At 53.3% G+C, this 17563-nt stretch overlaps 1 protein-coding gene across 5 annotated transcripts; it reads left to right on the top strand.

Moving 5' to 3' along the window:
• The first annotated feature begins 2794 nt into the window (after positions 1-2794).
• DPF1 (double PHD fingers 1) lies at positions 2795-15864 on the top strand. 5 transcript variants are annotated; one of them, XM_066242570.1, is made up of 12 exons: positions 2795-2864; positions 8682-8842; positions 8918-9025; positions 10296-10423; positions 10683-10772; positions 11140-11218; positions 11468-11599; positions 12522-12572; positions 12660-12779; positions 13827-13939; positions 14531-14612; positions 14760-15864. In XM_066242570.1, exons 1-12 carry the CDS (start codon positions 2833-2835, stop codon positions 14828-14830), a joined length of 1167 nt encoding a protein of 388 aa, XP_066098667.1. In that variant the 5' UTR covers positions 2795-2832; the 3' UTR covers positions 14831-15864. The 5 variants fall into 5 exon arrangements, with proteins under 5 accessions (XP_066098667.1, XP_066098666.1, XP_066098668.1 ...); XM_066242569.1 differs by having other exon boundaries at positions 14501-14612; XM_066242571.1 differs by lacking the exon at positions 14760-15864 and adding an exon at positions 14093-14159 and having other exon boundaries at positions 14501-14581.
• Positions 15865-17563: the final 1699 nt, after the last annotated feature.

Here is a 17563-nt window from a genome sequence, read left to right as displayed (position 1 = left end):
CATGACCCTTCTGCCTTAGCTGTTGTTGTGTGGTGATGGGTCTGTTACTCCACTGGACCATGAGCTTAAATTAAGGCAGGGTCTGGGGAAGAGCCATCAGACACATCTGCTGTGTCCCCAGCATGTCCACACAAGGATGGGGACCATAGTACTCTACAAACCAGTGAATGTGCCAGTCAGCCCCTCCCTTCTCTTTGCCTTTAGCACCAGACCATCTGTTGGGAAGGTTTTCTTAATACAGTCGCATCCCCATCCCCTTCAGGTTGTCCAAATATCCGTGTGTGGGAGGGCACAGCCTGGAGCCCATGTCACTCTCTCCCTGCTGGTTGCATGCCTCAGACCTTGACAATACGGAGAGACAAAGAGCATAATGAGTAATAAATTCATTTATTTATTCAACAAATAATTATTGAGCACTAGCTATTTTCAGGCACTTTTCTTGGCACTGGGAGATAGCAGTGGATAAAACAACAGTCCTTGTCCTCATAAATGTTGATATTAAAATAGTAGAGACAGACAATAAATCAAATAAATAGGTCTGTAACATGATGACAACAAAAAGTAAAGCATTTAAAAGGACAGAGAATTATGGGGGGTACTATTTTAGTTGAAGTTGTCTCTGAGGAGGTAACATTTAATTAGAAACCTGAATAGAGGAATGGAGCCATGTGGGTATATGGGGAAAGAGCATTCTAGCAGAGAAAATGGCAGGTGCAAAGTTCCTGCTGCTGACACAAGATTGGAATGTTCCAGGGACAGAGAGGAGGTCAGTGTGGCTGGAGCAACGTAAGTCAAGGGAAAGAAGGAAGGAGATGAGATCAGAAATGTGATGGGGCCCTGGCCAGTTTGCTCAGTGGTAGAGTGTTAGCCCAGCATGTGGATGTCCCAGGTTCGATTCCCGTTCGGGGCACACAGGAGAAGCGCCCATCTGTTTCTCCACCCCTCCCTTAACCCTCTCATTCTCCCTCTCTCTCCCTGCTCCTGCAGCCATGGCTCAGTTGAAGCGAGCTGGCCCCAGGCACTGAGGATGGCTCCATGGCCTCCTCTTCAGGCATTGATAAGAGCTAGGTTGCTGAGCAGCAGAGCAGCAGCCCAGATGGGCAGAGCATTGCCCCCTAGTGTGCTTGCGGAATGGATCGGGGTTGAAGCACATGTGGGAGTCTGTCTATGCCTCCCCTCCTATCATTGAATAAAATAAATAAATACATAAACATGATGGGGTTTGGGGATGGAATACAGAAAGGTTTTGAGGGCATAGTAAGAGTTTTTTTACATTTTATTCTAATTGTAAAAGTGGTCATTGGAGGGTTTGAACCAGAGAGCAGTGTGATGCCATGTTTTAGGTCGCCCACTCTTGCTGCTGTGGGGCTGTTCAGGTGGGAGACGATGGTGGGCAGGAGATTGTGAAGAGGAGAAATGTGGGGTGGGTCCTGGATTTATTTTGTGAATGTAGAGATAACAGGATTTGCTGATGAGCTTTTGTGTGTGTGTGTGTGTGTGTGTGTGTGTGTAAAAGAACAGAGTCAAGGATAATTGATCACTTAGAACAAAATCTACTTTATAACGCCCTACAAGGCCCATGATCTGGATTCTTGTTCTCTCTCCAACCTTGTCTCCTCCCTCCCTCACTCTACTCCAGTTATACTAGCTTTCTTGCTGATCATTGAACATGCCAAGCTTGTTCTCCTTCCCCTAATATTGCATGGCTGGCCACTTCTCAGGTCTCAGCTTAAATGTCATCTCAGAGAGGCTACTCCTTTATAGTATTTAACACTCTCAAAAATGAACTTATCGCCTGACGAGGCGGTGGTGCAGTGGATAGAGTGTCAGACTGGGATGCAGAGGACCCGGGTTCGAGACCCTGAGGTCGCCAGCTTGAGTGCAGGTTCATCTGGTTTGAGGAAAAGCCCACCAGCTTGAACCCAAGGTCGCTGGCTCCAGCAAGGGTTTACTCGGTCTGCTGAAGGCCCGCGGTCAAGGCACATATGAGAAAGTAAGCAATAAACAACTAAGGTGTTGCAACGTGCAATGAAAAACTAATGATTGATGCTTCTTATCTCTCCGTTCCTGTCTATCCCTCTCTCTGACTCACTCTCTGTCTCTGTAAAAAAAAAAAAAAAAAAAAAATTAATTAATTAAAAAAATGAACGTTTCTAATTTTTTTGTTTATCATCTGCCTTTCTTTACTAGAAGGCAAACTCCTTGAGGGCAGCGACTCTGTTTGGTCACTGCTGTATCCCCAGTGTCTAGAAGAATGCTTGTCACATAGAAGACACTTAAGAAATGAACAAAGGCATTGATTAGTCTCTGTGCTTGTTCAGGCTGGCTTACACAAAAGAGATGCCCAAAGAAGCAGGCATAGACAAGAATACACGACAGAGTCTGCTGTCGTCCACATACCCTGGGAAGACCCAGAAGCTAGGGACCACCTGCTCCCTGGATTGTGGTGCCTGCAGGATAGAAAGCCCTAGTTGGGAACGGAGCAGCCCGAGTTAGAGGGAAGGATGCTCTGAGGCGAACCAAGCCCCGCCCAGTATCCCTAGCGGCCAATGGGCGCACGGTCCTCCCTACGCCTCCTGGGACGTGTAGTCCGTACTGGGGCTCTTTCGGGCGCCGCCGTGCGCCCTTAGTCTCCACGTCCCGACGTGCGCCGGGAGGCGCGGGGATTGGTTGAGCCCCGCCCCCGCCCCGCCCCGCTCCGCTCGCGCCGCAGCCCCAAGAATGAATGAAATCGTAGTGCGCTGGGCGGTAGAGCGGGCAGCGCAGGCCGGGCTGGGCCCACGCGCGGCGGCAGCGGCGCCCCCGGCCGGAGGCGGCCCAGCCGAGCGGGCCATGGCCACCGCCATTCAGAACCCGCTCAAGTCGTGAGTGTCCCCGCCGTCCACGTCCCTCCATCCCCTCCGCCCTTACCCGGCTCTCGCTGGGGAGGAGGATGCAGTGCGAAGATGGTAGTGAAATGCTCCCCCTCCCGCCCCCGCCAGCTCGCCCCTATATTCCCTGGAGGGCCCACCACCCCCTGTCGCTCCCTGGGGTTGGGGTTGGGAACCCCTTCAGGGTCGCGGGGGCGCCTCTTCTTTGTCGCTGTCAGTAAAGGAATGTGGCGCGGGCTGGGGGGTGGTGGAGGTGGAGGCCGTTTCCCCACCCAGAGTGGGGGTAGGGGTTTCCCTTTCCTCCTCCTCCATCTCTTCTCTGTGCCATGAGGAACGGCGGGCCCGCCCCGGCATGGGGCTGGGAGTACCCACACCGAAGTCCAGACCTCAGTTTCTAGGGTCTCCACCACCCTTTCCCCCCTCATCAAAACCTCTTTCTCTTTCCCCCTCTTTCTCGGCTCTTGCGGCTGTTGGGTGGGAGCTGAGACGTCGGGAGTTCCCGGTTAGATTCCTGTTGTCTCCCGTTTTTCCTCTCTGGGTATTCAGGAACTAGAAGCCCCGATGCACTGGTCAGCTTAGACCGTGGGATTCCTCTCTCTCATACACATCTTAACTCGAGCATCTCTCATCTTGGGGACTGGATGCCTCCGGAGAGGGTGCTGAGCTCCCTCAGTCTCTGAGGATTCCCTCCCTTTCTCACTGTCCTCGTCCCTTCTCCGTGCGTTAGTTTACTCCTGGGCCTAGTGTCTGGGAACCAGGATGCCAGGGTTTGCGCCTACCTTCCTCCCCTATCTGCCCTCTCCTTGCCATCCTCGATCTCTTCACCTCTCTTTCCTTTTCCCTCTATCTCTCTCTCTCTCGCCCTCGTCGGGACCCGGGTCTCCAAGGTACCAGCTCTCCCCACCCCCTTTCTCAGGCGGTGACTGCGGGCTCGGAGAGACAGGAGCGTGGCCGCTCGGGTTCTCCCTCCCAGGCTGGCAAGCGCGCACTCCCCTCCCCCTCTCTTTCCGGGTCTGGGGGAGGAGACCAAGGGCGACTGCCCGCGCACCGCACAAAGGGGTCCCGGGTTACCTCCCCCACCCTTCTCCCTACCGTGTGATCTCGCCGCCTTGACCTTGAGCTTCTTATGTTTGGGGGGTGTGGAGAGGGGTGGGACTCAAGAACTCCCCTCATCCCAAGGGCTTTGCCGGGTGGCTGGACCTAAGCCCCCGTAGTTGCTTGTGGTTGGTTTCTAGTGGGGAAAAGTTGGGAGAGGTAGGGAGCGGAGGTGTGGTGGGAAGGCTCATAGGCACATGACTACACGTGTGGCTTTGCGATGAGCAAAAGAGGGCTTGGAGAGCAAGTGTGGAGCTTGGGTCAGTGTGAGATGGTGTGTGATGGGGACAACTTTCAGCTTCCTTCTCACTGTAAGTCGTATACACACAGAACGATGTCTCCTCTATGAGGGATACCCTCCAGCTGGCTGGGACCGGGTTCCTGTGCCTTGGTGGATTTATAGGCAGATATCCAGGCCTCCTCACTCTGATCCTGCCTAGTTCCCTAGGAGCATAAGTGGGGCAGCCCATCGCAGGGACTTGGGAGACCAGAGTCAGCACAGGGGTGGTAGTGCCAGCACCTTCCTTTGCTCTCACCTTCAGAAGCTTCTGCAGGGGTGAGGGTAGGGACTCCTGAAAGAATGTGCAAGTCTAATCTTGGGAGTAGGAGGCTGGAGCGTGCAGCCCTTGAGAGTTCTGAATGCCTGCATTCAAACCCCAGCTTAAGCCATTCATTTCCCCCTCCCCCAGCCTCAGTATTACCATTGTTAATTGGGGAATCAACGGTTCTTATTACCTTGGGTGGCTGCTTGATCTTTGTAGAGCACTTTGTAGAACCTGACCCTAACTAACTTTAGTGATTATTCATAGTACAGTAGTGTCAATACTGATTTCATTTGTGGTCCAGTTTCCCATAGAGCACTGTGGGATGAAGATAGGAGTATTGTTTGGGCAGGGGAAAGAACTGGGGATTCAAGTGTGGGAGAGGTCTGTGAAGGTGATGAGGGTTGTAAGAAAAGGGAGGGAGTGGCCTGATCTGTGGTGGCGCTGTGGGTAAAAGCGTCGACCTGGAATGCTGAGGTCACCAGTTCAAATCCCTGGGCTTGCTTGGTCAAGGCACATATGGGAGTTGATGCTTTCTGCTCCTCTCCCCTTCTCTGTCTCCTCTCTCTAAAAAATGAATAAATTTAAAAAATCTAAAAAAAAAAAAAAAAAAAGAAAAGGGAGGGAGACCCCTCTCCAAGTGTCCACCTGGGTCTGTGGGTCAAATTGTGCTGGTGGACAAAGGCCTCCAGAAGTAGATGGGGTGTCTGCACTAAGGCTCCAAATTAATCAAATTGATTTGAGAGTTCTAGGTTAGGGCAGGAGCAAGCCAGCATTTCTGAGTCTAGAGGTGTGGGGAATAGTGTTAGAGGGTGTGTTGGGGATATATGAGGGTGATGGCAGGTCAGATAGGAAGGTGGCAAGGACACACACAGTCTGAGCTGAGCTAATGAGTCAGGGGGCAGGGCTTACTGTGGATGACATTTATAGTGGCCAGTACAGGGGCCTGAAGGCCAGAGTGAGCGTGGGGCTGCCAGCTCCCCTTGTCTGGGCCAGATGGGAAGCAGAGACTCCCTCCTTCAAGGCATTACCTGGAGCAGATGGAGAGAGTTTGTGGAAGGGGTCTAAGACTAGAGGTGTGTGTGTGTGTGTGTGTAGAAGTGACCACGGGGTGGGAGGCCCAAGAGGGTCTCTCTCACCAGCGGGAGATGAGGGCGTCTAGTAACTAAAGAGGTGAAGACATCCTGGTGGACAGGATGTTGGTGGGTGTTTTCATACATGTGCAGGCTCAAACCTAAACACAAAGTTTGGACTAGGACGGCTTGGGATGTGTGCATGGAGAAACTAAGTGTTTGACCAGGTGAGTCAGCTCACTCTCTGGGGATCCCTTAGGATTGAGTTGAGTCACTGTGGGTGACAGTAGGAGAGAGAAGGTGGTAAGGTCCATTTGGGGACACAGATGTCTGTGGGAGTGAATCCTTCCCTCATTTGCACCTTCAAATAGCCTCCAGGAGCAGAGGGCATTTAACTTCACCTCCTTGTGTCTCAGAGTTCTCATCAGGGAAATGAAGGTAATAATAACATCACCCCAGCTGGGAAGGGGGGTCATTTTGAGGACTAAATGAATCCCTGTGAAGCACTTAGAACTGTGTCCTGTACATGGTTGGTGTTCAGTATATTTATTCATTCATCCAATAAATATTTATTGAGCATTTACTATGTGCCAGGCATTATTCTTTCTAATAATGGTAATAATATTACCATTTTACATCTTAGTACATATCAGATTCTTTTTAAAAATTTTTATTTATTGATTTCAGCGAGAGAGGAAGAGAGGGAGAGAGAGAGAGAGAGACAGGAACTTGGAGCCGTTCCTGCATGTGCCCTGACTGGGGATTGAACCAGCAACCTCTGTGCTTCAAGACGATGCTCCAACCAACCAAGCTATCTGACCAGGGCTTAGATCCTTTTTGTGGGATGAATGAATGAATGTACCTTTTAAAACACTTTACTTATATTACTCATTTAATCCTGACAACAATCTAATTAGGCACCACCCTGATGAGGAAACTGAGGCCTAGAAAGATTATATAATTTGCTCAAGGTCACATGGCCACTAAGTGGCAGAGCCAGGATTTGAACCTAGGAAGTGTGGCTACAGCTCCTAACTAACACTGCCACTGTCAGGCCTGCGAAGAGGTTGAGCAGGTTGGGCGGGGTCACTGCGAGTGTTTCAGCTCCTAGTGGGACAGGACAGAGTTGGGCTCTCTGGTGCTAGGGTGGTGAGGAGGAGGTGGTGTCAGTGAGCCAATGTCTGCATGTGCGTGGGATGTTTGTGTGGGCACCTGTAAAGTGTCTCTGAGTCTCCTGGCACTGAAGTGTGTGTGAGTGTAAATGTGTGTTAGTATGTGGGGTGTGGGAGTGGAGTGTACGTGAGTCTCACTGTGGGCGGCAGTGAGTATACGTGTGAATTGTGTAAACAGTCGCGTGTGGGTGTGAGTCCAGTTGTGCGTGTGAATGTACTCCCATGAGACCAGATGTGTGTATGAGTGAGTGTGTGTGAGTGACTGTGCATGCTGCCTAGGCCCCACCTCTGCACCCCTTTCCCCGCGGGGTCCCGCTAGCCCCCAAGCTTGGACTACGACTCCCAGCATGGCCCGAAAGGGCCCGCCCCACCCCCTGATTGGCTGTGGCCCCCGTGCTCCCGCCCCCCGGGAATGAATGGATGGGCGGCCTCTGCGCCCGCCTGAGCGCTGGGAGGACCGACCCGGCGGGGACCTGCTGGGGGCAGGACCCAGGGAGCAAGATGGCTACGGTCATCCCCGGCCCCCTGAGGTGATGCAGGGGCGGGGGTAGAGGGGGGGCGAGGAAGTGAAGGAACTCGCAGGCAGGTCTGCGCGCGGGCGTGTGTGTGTGTGTGTGTGTGTGTGTGTGTGTGTGTGGCGGCTGGGGGTGGGGCCGATGGGATGTCTGGGGGGCTGTCACCTTGGGCCTGGCTGCGCGGGGGTGCAAGTGTGTGACTATGGGTCTCTGGCAAGAACGGGGTCCGACGCGCTGTTTGTGGAGGAGCGGAGGGCGTGGGGAACTCGGATTCCTGTTCGAGTCCTCTTCGGGGCAAGGGTCACGTCCTGCCCTGTGACCCCCGGGGTAAGGGAGAGGGTAGAATGGAGGGGTGGGGGTGCGAGGACCTTGGTAAACTTGAGTGAAGCCCACATTATCTTTGTCTTGGTATGTGGAATGTGTGTCACTTGTTTGCCTTCTGGTTTTTGGGGGATATGTGTGTGGGGATGTTTCATTTCTTTTATTCTATACTAGGTTTCTAGATATTTGGGTCTTTGAGTGTGCGTACATGTCCTTTGAAATTGTTCATCATTTGTGTTCTGTGTCTTTGGATATGTAGGTATGCATGTATCTATGTGTAAATTTTGGTGTGAATATGGGTAGATATCTGTTTCTATGTTGTATATGGGTGTCTTTGTGTGTTTGGATATGTGATATTTTAGATGTTGGTTTCTATATTATATATCTTTGTGAATGAATGTCTATCCTGTGTGGGTCTGTATGATTTCTTTGTATAGTGTGCGTGTGTGTGTGATTTGTTTGTGTTGTGTCTTTGGATATATGTGTAAATGGATTTGTGGGTAGTTTACCTTAACATTCCTTTTAACATTTGTGCATCTGTATGTGTGCTTACATGCTTGAGTGTGTGTATATGTGTGGTGTGGTGTGTCTGATCTGTCTGCACGTTTTGTGTCTTTGTGTGGTTGATTTATTTATGTTGTGTGTCTTTGGATATGTGATGCATATTTGTGCATGGATATATGTGTGGCATATGTTTCTACACTGTGACTTGGGATATTTATTTTTCAGTAGATATGTGTGTGCACATATGTGAGATTGTTTCTTCTTTGTGAGTCTTGGGATATATCTCTTTGTGTGAATTGGTGCGAGTTTGTGTGATTTGTTTGTGTTGTGTGTTTGGATATCTGCACGTATGGATGGATGGGTCCAATGTATTTTTGTTTCTATAGTGTGCATATCCACTGGTTGGCTCAAGGCCTGTTTGAGTCCCACTCCGGGTGTGTGGTGGGGGACTCCTGAGTCCAGAAGATACAGAAGGGGAGAGATGAGGTTGTCCACCCATTCCTAGTGGGTGGGCTAGGGGAGGAATGCGGGGCAACCTGGTGCACCTGCCCTTGCTGACAGCCTCCTGCCCCCTCACCGCCCCTCACAGCCTAGGCGAAGACTTCTACCGCGAGGCCATCGAGCACTGCCGCAGCTACAACGCGCGCCTGTGCGCGGAACGCAGCCTGCGCCTGCCGTTCCTCGACTCTCAGACCGGTGTGGCCCAGAACAACTGCTACATCTGGATGGAGAAGACCCACCGTGGGCCCGGTACCCGCCGGGAGGGCGGGGGCACGGCTGGGCGGCAGCATCTCAGCCTTGGTCTTACAGCCCGTTTCACTCCAGGTTTGGCTCCCGGACAGATCTACACGTACCCCGCCCGCTGTTGGAGAAAGAAACGGAGACTCAACATTCTGGAAGACCCCAGACTCAGGCCCTGCGAGTACAAGATCGGTGGGTAAAGCTGTCCATGCCTGAGGTGGCTGACCTCTATGCGCTCCCCCAGCAACGCTAAGTGTGGAGATGCCAGTGTGTGTCTGAGCCTTCACCTTATCTCCCTCCCAGCCAGTGTCTGAGTGAGTGTGCCTGGTGTAGTAGAGATTCTCCCGTTTTCCCCGAGTGACTGAGCTTTGGGCTGTATCTTCTCTGACATGGGCCCAGGTGTATTTGAGAGCAGAGTAGTGTCTGTTATGTGTGTCTAGTGGTATCCAGCCTTTGTATCTCTTCCCTTGGGAGCTGGGATCTATCCGAGTATCTGGCTCTGTTTTTTTCTGTGGGTGCCTGAATATTTCTGGATGTGTCAGCGTGTGATTGTAACTCTTGTGGTTTGTAGAAGAGTGTGTCTAAGTGTCTGACACTTGGTGTTTCCAAGTGTATTTGTATTAGGTTTATTTCCTCATGTGTGTGTGTATGTGTGTGTGTGTGTGTGTGTGTTGTGTCTTGTATATCAGAGTGTCCAGCTGCTCTTCCATCAAGTGTCCCAATGCTTGGAATGTCTGGGAAGCTCTCTTCCCTTAGAATCTGGTGTATTGGGTGTGTTTCTGGCCATGTGTATTCATCCACCAGAGTGTCTGGCCTTATCATTTCAATGTGTCCAGTACTATTAGTCACTGGCTGTTTCTCTTCCCTGTCCAGGTATATCCAAGTGTCTGTGAGTTCAGATAGAGCAGGTCCAGGTGTCTACCTGGCTGTGTCTTCTTGGGTGTGTCTGACTGCCTCAGGGGACTGTCTGTATCTTCCATGTATATGTCCATATGTATCCATCAGAGTGATTCTCTCTAGGTGTGTCTATGTCTTCCCTGTGTATGGCCAGGTATATAATAGGGTCTGGTTATGTCTTCCCCAGGTGAGTCTGGCTACGTCTCAAATGATCTGTCTGTATATCCCCTGTGTATGCCCATGTGTGCCTGTTTGTCTGTCTGTATCTCTCTCTATTTGTCTGGGTGTGAGGGTCTGGCTGGGTCGCCTCCATGTGCTTAGGAATATACAAGGGTCTGGCTGGGTCTCTTTCTGAGTGTGTCCCAGAGAACCTGTGGGTCTGGCTGTGTCTTCTCCAGGGTCTGAGCACCCTTCTCAGGGTGTATAGTTGAATCTTTGACTCTGCTGCTGGTGGAGAGTGGGAAAGCCTCTTCCCTCCCTCTGTGAGCGTGGTTCCCCCAACTGGGTGTTTGTGTCCTTCAGGGTCAACTTCCCCCTTGACCCTCCCCCATGGCCTTGTCCCCAGATTGTGAGGCACCCCTGAAGAAGGAGGGTGGCCTCCCAGAAGGTCCAGTCCTTGAGGCTCTCCTGTGTGCTGAGACAGGGGAGAAGAAGATTGAGCTGAAGGAGGAGGAAGCCATTATGGACTGCCAGGTAGGACCACTCCCAGGGGCCGCAGCTGCTCTCTGACCCCTGCCTCCTGCCCCGGAGCCTCCTATTCCTGCTCTGAAACCTCCCCGGAATCCCTAGGGCCTTGTGACATCTTAAGTCTTCGTCCTCCCGCACCTCACCTCTTTGGGAGACCTCCTGACTTGCCCTGCCACCCTAATCTCCCGCTCTGCACAGAACCCTCCCCAAGCAGAACAGGGCCCCCCATTTTCTTGACTCCAGTTTCCCTTCTTCTGGTGCCCAGAAACAGCAACTGCTGGAGTTTCCACATGATCTCGAGGTGGAAGAGTTGGAGGATGACATTCCCAGGAGGAAAAACAGGGCCAAAGGAAAGGTATCTATCTCCTCATCACCCCTCCCCTCAAAGCAGACCTCACTTACTAAACAGGCATGGCGGTCAGACCCGCCCCAGTGTGACCTCATTTAACCCTAAGAACAGCTGGGGGGATCTTATACCCATTTCACAGATTAGTAGGCTGAGGCTCAGCTATATTAAACCATCTGCAAACCAGAGATTGTAAAGCAGGCTCGAAGAGTCTTCATACCTAGGCTACAGACACAGAGGAAACTGAACCTCGGAGGATGAATTACTTAAGGCCCACTGTTAGAAAGTGGCAGAGCTGTGATTCAACTTTCAGGATGAACATTGTTTTAGTTCCCTCCCTTCCATGGCTGCTCCTTACTCCTGACTCCTTCTGCAGGCATATGGCATTGGGGGTCTCCGGAAACGCCAGGATGCTGCTTCCCTGGAGGACCGAGACAAGCCGTATGTCTGTGATAGTGAGTCCTTCTGAAGAGGGGGAAAAAGAGAGAGAGAGAGAGAGAGCGAGAGAGAAAGACAGAGAGAGAGAGAGAGACAGAGAGAGAAGTCTAGGGACCAGTCCCTTCCCGCCACCCCTCCTATTTGGGACCCTAGTGAGGGGAAGCTCAGGCCTATGGCAGAGGGGGAGGTGTGATCCTGGAGGCCACCGTGGAGGCAGCAGGGGTTGGGAGGGCTGACTGGCCCTCCCTGCTCGCTCTGCTCTCCAGTCTGTGGGAAACGGTATAAGAACCGGCCCGGGCTCAGCTACCACTACACTCACACCCACCTGGCTGAGGAGGAGGGGGAGGAGAACACCGAGCGCCACGCCCTGCCCTTCCATCGGAAAAACAACCATAAACGTGAGCAGGCAGGCCAGCTGGGGCTGGTGAGGGGCCCCGGGAATGGGGGATGAGGAGCCTGGGAGGGAGGGGGCACGTTAAACATTTCTGGAAAATCTCCAGCTCAGCGGTCCCCTCCCCCCACCGACCATGGGGAAGCTGGCTCTGGGGTTGCCATGGCAACCAACCATCTCTCTCTCTCTCTCTCTCTCTCTCTCTCTCTTTCTCCCCCTCCCTCTCTCTCCCTCTCTCCCTCACTCCTGGCCGGGCATAATATTTCTGGGTCTGATTTATTGTTTCAATTAGAGCTTGGGGAGGGGGGTGATAGATGACTCCCCTCCCTTCCTGCTTCCCTTTCTCCCTTCTTCTAAGCTTTGGTGGAGGGGCAAGGTCTGTGGCCTGGGAGCCCCTTGTGATCATCCATGCCAATCCCATGCCCACCCCAAAAAGTGAAGGATGGGGCAGAGCCTGGAGGGAGGCTCTGTCCGTGGAGAAACCATCTCCGTGCCCATCCCTTCGTGGGAGAGGACAGTGTCTTTGTCCTTTCCCCTCTGCACACCCAGGCAGCTGTGTTCAGAATTTTCCACACCAGATCTCGGCTAGTGGTATTAACTCAATTTTTATCTAGTCGGGGCTTAGTTGGGAGTAGCTGATAGAAGTGTGTGTGCACGGGGAAGTAGGGGCTCTTCCTGAAGCTGTATTTGCCATGTGTTCACTTAATAAAGAGGACATGTCAACTGATAACAAAGAAATGGGGAGATACTGATGAGAATTACTTGGGGCCCCCAACTCTCTTTTGCTACTGGGCACAGCTTGGGGTAGCTACTCTCTCCCCAACTCCCCCAAGCCTGGACCTAGGCCTCCACCCCTGGGACTGAGGCTGGGGGCAGGGTGGAACCTTGCCTATGGTGAAAGTCCCTCTCTCTGTCCCCCTCACCCCCAGAGTTTTACAAAGAGTTGGCCTGGGTCCCAGAAGCACAGAGGAAACACACAGGTAGGGATACCTCCTCTGCCCCTACTTTTGCAGCAGACTTTGAGTGGGTGCTCCTTGCCCACACCGACTCTGCCTGCTGTCTTTCAGCCAAGAAGGGGCCTGATGGCACTGTCATCCCCAACGGCTACTGTGACTTCTGCCTTGGTGGCTCCAAGAAGACGGGGTGTCCTGAGGACCTCATTTCCTGTGCTGACTGTGGGCGATCAGGTGATGCCCCCACCTGAGGCTTCTGGGGGTGGGGGTTGAGAGGACTCCAGGAGTCCAGATCTGGAGGATGGGAGGCAGAGGAGTGAGGACTGGGGGGGACCCAGAACACCCTAGGGGCACTGAGGGGAACAAGAGCTAGTCGGACTGACTCAACTGCTGAGGATTGTGGGAAACTGAGTGGGGTCAGGGAAGCTCTGCGAATAACGGATGTGGTTGTATTGGCATTGCGGGTGGTGACACGTGCTTATCCTGGTGGGATAAGTAAAAGCAGGTTACTGTAACGTTGTGGGTAGTGGGCTGTGATAGTGAGTAATGGATTGCCACTGTCTGGGTACTGTGGATAACAGAGGGTGCTTGCCATGAAGTTGTGGTTAATAGTGGTTTCCCATGGCGAACTTGTGGGTAACAGACTGTGGTGGCCTTAGCCCAGTGGTAATGAATTGTGGTTGCCATGGTGTTATGGGTAGTGTAGTATGGCGGCCCTGGCAACTGGGTGTAGTAGAGTGTAGCTGTGGCACTGGGGTAGTGGGGTGATGGGTGGATTGGCATCACACAGTATTGCTATTAACAGTTTGGTTGCTGGGGCATCCTGTGTAGTAAGCTTGAGCTGCAGGGAACCCCAGGGTGTCCCCCAGGGCCCTCCTTGTGGACAGTGGTTGCCATGGCATTGTGGCTGGGGGAATGTGTTTGCCACAATATGTGGTTACCTCTGCACAGTGGTTAACAGAATGTGGCTGCCCGGTGTTGTGGGTGGTAGGAAGTGGTTGCCACAGCACTATGGGTAATGGAATGCGGTCGCCATGGTGTTCTGGGGAGCAGAGTGTGGTTGTCATGGTGGCTGGGTAGGAGACTGGTGGCCACAGCAGCGCTTGCTTGCAGTAGGTTGCTGGGCACCCTGGGCATGGTGGGGGTAGGCTGTGGACCACAGAAGCTCATTCGCCTTATAAGCCAGGGGTAAGGGCTGAGTCAGTTCTCCCCCCACCTCTGGGTCAGTAGTGACCACAGGCTTGGCGGCCCCTAACCTCAGCCCTGCCCCTTGGTCCCTAGGACACCCCTCGTGTTTACAGTTCACGGTGAACATGACAGCGGCTGTGCGGACCTACCGCTGGCAGTGTATCGAGTGCAAGTCCTGCAGCCTGTGTGGCACCTCAGAGAATGACGTGAGTGTCCCCCACCCACCTCCCCTGGGACATGTCCCCAGGTGGCCTCCTCACCTGGCACCTCCACCGTTGCCAGTTGGGCCTAAAGCCTTTCCCTGGAGCGCCCCCTCCCTGCCGGCGACCACTAGTAATCTGTATTATTATTATTGTTAGTGGCCATTCATTGAGCCCGGCACTTAATACTCTTCATCTCCCTGACTCCTCCCAACCACCCTCTGAGGTAGGTGCTTGTGTTCTCACTTCACAGAGAGGGGAAATGACTTACCCAGGGTCAGCCAGCTAGGGAAATGGTACAGCTGGGACCTGAACCCATGTCCATTGTTTCCAGAGCTGGTATCAGACCATTTTAGCACCGTTTTTAGTGTTCTACAGAATCTGAAGCCCAGACTACAGATGGCAAACCAACAGTCCTTGGGTGTTTTGCTCAGCCAAGCAGGGTTTTGCCGATTCTGTGGCGCAGAGACCTCTGGGATCCCTTTCTTGTGGAAGGTCCCCCACCAGCCCCTTTGACTAGCTCTTGCCCCAGTCTCCCACCCTGGTTTCTGGTGCCCATGCCCCCAGGGTGCCAGCTGGGCAGGTCTCACCCCTCAGGACCAGCTGCTGTTTTGTGATGACTGCGATCGGGGTTACCACATGTACTGCCTGAGCCCCCCCATGGCGGAGCCCCCGGAAGGTGAGAGAAGAGGTGGGCACAACTTGGTGGTGGGTGGGCTGGAAAATTGTCTTCCTGCTGGTGAAGACCCTACCCTCTGGATGGGAGGGGTTGGGCTGCCCTCCCTGAACGGGGGCCCACCTTTCTGTCCTCTGGCCATTCCCACAGGGAGCTGGAGTTGTCACCTCTGTCTTCGGCACCTGAAAGAGAAGGCCTCTGCCTACATCACTCTCACCTAGACCCGGCTCTGGCTCACCTGGACCTCTGGGGTGGTGCCTGCCCACCTGCCTCTTGGAGCTCCTTTACTCTCTCCTCGTCCTTAATGCACCACAGTGAGAGGGGTAGCGGGGAGCCTGAGAGGAGGCCGGGCCACCCCCTTCCCTCTGTGCAAGTGGAATGTTTGCGCTGCAGGTTGGGGGGCCCAGTAGGGCTCTTCTCCCTTCCTCCCTCTTTCCCCATCCCTTGGCAAATGGGCACCAGGGGCTTCTGCTCCCCTCAAAGCCATACCCCGCCTCTGGGCGGGCACGAGGGGTGGTGGATGCCAGCCGGGGGCTTGGACCCAGTCTTTTTCTAAAGAAAAAGTCAAAAACTTAAAAAAAAAAAAAAGAAAAAATTAATATATACAAAGAGTCCTATAAGGCCTGGCTGGGTGGAAGGAGCATTGCTGACCGACTCCACTGGGCACCAGTCTGTGCCAGCTTCCTGCCTGGTAGCCCCTCCCCTCAGTTTTGGAGCTGCAACTGTCCCACCTCCCCACCCCCCAGTGGGTACCATTCCCCCCTCTTGGCCAGGGCAGGTGGGTGTGGTGTCCACCCTTAGTCCCCTTTTGGTGCCCAATGTGGATACTGCATGACGTGAACCATGGTTTTGAACCGTTCCTGCCCCCTCTTTGAGAGCCCCACCCTGCCTGCCAAGGCCACAGGTGTTGCTGGTGGGGGCCCTTGCCCAGCGCCTGCTGGGAATGAGAAGCACAGACTCTGCAACGGACTCGTTTTTCCTCCTCCCCCACCCTAATCCCCACCGGCCAGGCTGGACTGCCCCTTGCCCCCCTCGCTAACCATTTTGGAGGTAGCAAGGGGGAGTGGTTGTTTCTTGTGGTTGTGTGTGTTTGTTGTTTGGGTTAAAAAAAGGGAAATTGAGACTGCAAGTGGGTGAGGTTGTGGGTTTGGGGGGGTCTCCCCCAATCCAGGCATGCCCCCTCTTGTAAATGAGTCTCCTTTATTGCCTGCCTCTGCTGTGAATTAACTTGTTCTGTGTATTAAACTGGGCCTGACCCCTCTGCCACGACTGCCTCCTTCTCCAGGCTGGTTTGGGGCGTCACCAAGAAGGGGAGCCGAGGCCTCGTTGGGGGGAGAAGTGACTGAAGTTAACAGCTGGAGCTGGTCCCTACTTCCATTCCCCCCCCTGCACCCTGCCTTTCTGACTTTGTCCCACCTCCTCTCTGCCTTGGCAGAAAGGAGAAGAGGGGGGATGGGGTGGAGGGAACTCCCGCCCAGCCAGCTGTGGTTGCCATGGCAACAGACTGCTGCAGCTGCAGCAGAAAGCCAAGAGGAGAAGGCGGGGAGCTGGGGACTGGGGGAAGGGAATGGATGAAAACCGTTAGGCCAGGAGGGGTAGAGGGCAGGATGCCAGAAGCACCTCACCCTAGTGCTGGACATCACCTGCGGCTCCCTGTGCGGGGCTAGGAGTGGAGGGGAAGAGCAGAGGAGAGAGGGACACGGGGACATTAGGAGAGAAGCTGAGATTTGGGTGAAGTGGGGTGAGGATTGGGAAACGGGACGCAGAGTGATCAGGAGAGAGACACAGATGTGTGAATAACAAATTTATAGAGAATCAGAAAAAAGACAGCAGGAGAGAACGGAAGAGGGAAGCAAAAGATCTGGAGAGATGCAGACGAGGAGAGCCACAGGAATTCGAGGGTAAGAGAGATGGAGATTTAGTGGGAGAGGAAATAATGTTAATAAAAAATAGACACATCAGGGAGACGGATGAAGTAGACAGTGATTTGGAAAGAAGCAGAAGAGAGATTTGATGAAGGAGGCAGAGAACCAGGGCATATAAATTAGTTTTTTCCTTTTTAAGATTTAAAAAAAAATTTGTTTAGCAGGAGAGGGAGAGAGACAGGGACAGACAGACAGGAAGGGAGAGAGAGGAGAAGCATCAACTCATAGTTGTGGTACTTTAGTTCACTGTTGCTTTCTCTTACATGCCTTGATGGGGGGGGGGGGTTCCAGCTGAGCCAGTGACGCTGGGCTCAAGCTGGTGACCTCAGGGTTTTGAACCTTGTTCCTCAGTGTCCCAGGTTGACACTCTGTCCACTGTGCCACCACCTCGTCAGGCTTTTTAAAGGTTTTATTTATTGCCTGACCTGTGGTGGTGCAGTGGGTAGAGCACTGACCTGGAACAGAGGTCGCTGGTGTAAAATCTTTATGATTGTATTTACTGACTTTACAGAGAGGAGAGAGAGAAAGGTGAGGGCAGGGCGAGGAGCGGAAAGCATCAACTTGCTTCTCATACGTGCTCTGCCCAGGCGTGCCTGGGGTTTCAAACCAGCGTCCTCAGCAGTTCAGGTGTACGCCTTATCCACTGTGCCTCTACCGGCCAGGCGTATAGATTAGGAGAAAAAACAACGAGAGGCACACTTGGTGAGAGAGATACAGAGTAGGATCAGGGACAGGCAAAGTCTCAGGACAAGGACACGGGGAGATGTGATTTCATGGGAGAGGACACAAAAAATTCAAAGGAACAATAGGAAAGTCTTGAGAGAGCCAAAGGGATGAAGGGATTCGGAAAGATTGGGCGAGGAGAGCCAGAGATGGGGTGGGCGGGAGTGGCGGGGGGAGGCTCCAGGAGGGAGCCCAGGGGAGCACGGGGGTGAGGCAGGGGCACAGCCGAGGAGCGCGAGGGCTGGCACGTGCATGGTGTGTGCCACGGGCGCCAGGAGAGGGTGTGAGGAAGCCTGCGCCACGGCT

The sequence above is a fragment of the Saccopteryx bilineata genome, chromosome 9 (genome assembly GCF_036850765.1).
Source record: "Saccopteryx bilineata isolate mSacBil1 chromosome 9, mSacBil1_pri_phased_curated, whole genome shotgun sequence".
NCBI lineage: Eukaryota > Metazoa > Chordata > Mammalia > Chiroptera > Emballonuridae > Saccopteryx > Saccopteryx bilineata.
The sequence above is the reverse complement of the archived record's forward strand: the minus strand, read 5'-3'. Positions and strand labels throughout refer to the sequence as shown.

Bases quoted from the DNA above. Each gene is read 5' to 3' on its own strand.
- DPF1 (XM_066242569.1), top strand. From the start codon at position 2,833: ATGGCCACCGCCATTCAGAACCCGCTCAAGTC. The intron at 11,219-11,467 runs GTGAGTCCTTCT...TCTGCTCTCCAG, and splicing joins CAAGCCGTATGTCTGTGATA to TCTGTGGGAAACGGTATAAG. The intron at 14,613-14,759 runs GTGAGAGAAGAG...CCATTCCCACAG, and splicing joins CATGGCGGAGCCCCCGGAAG to GGAGCTGGAGTTGTCACCTC.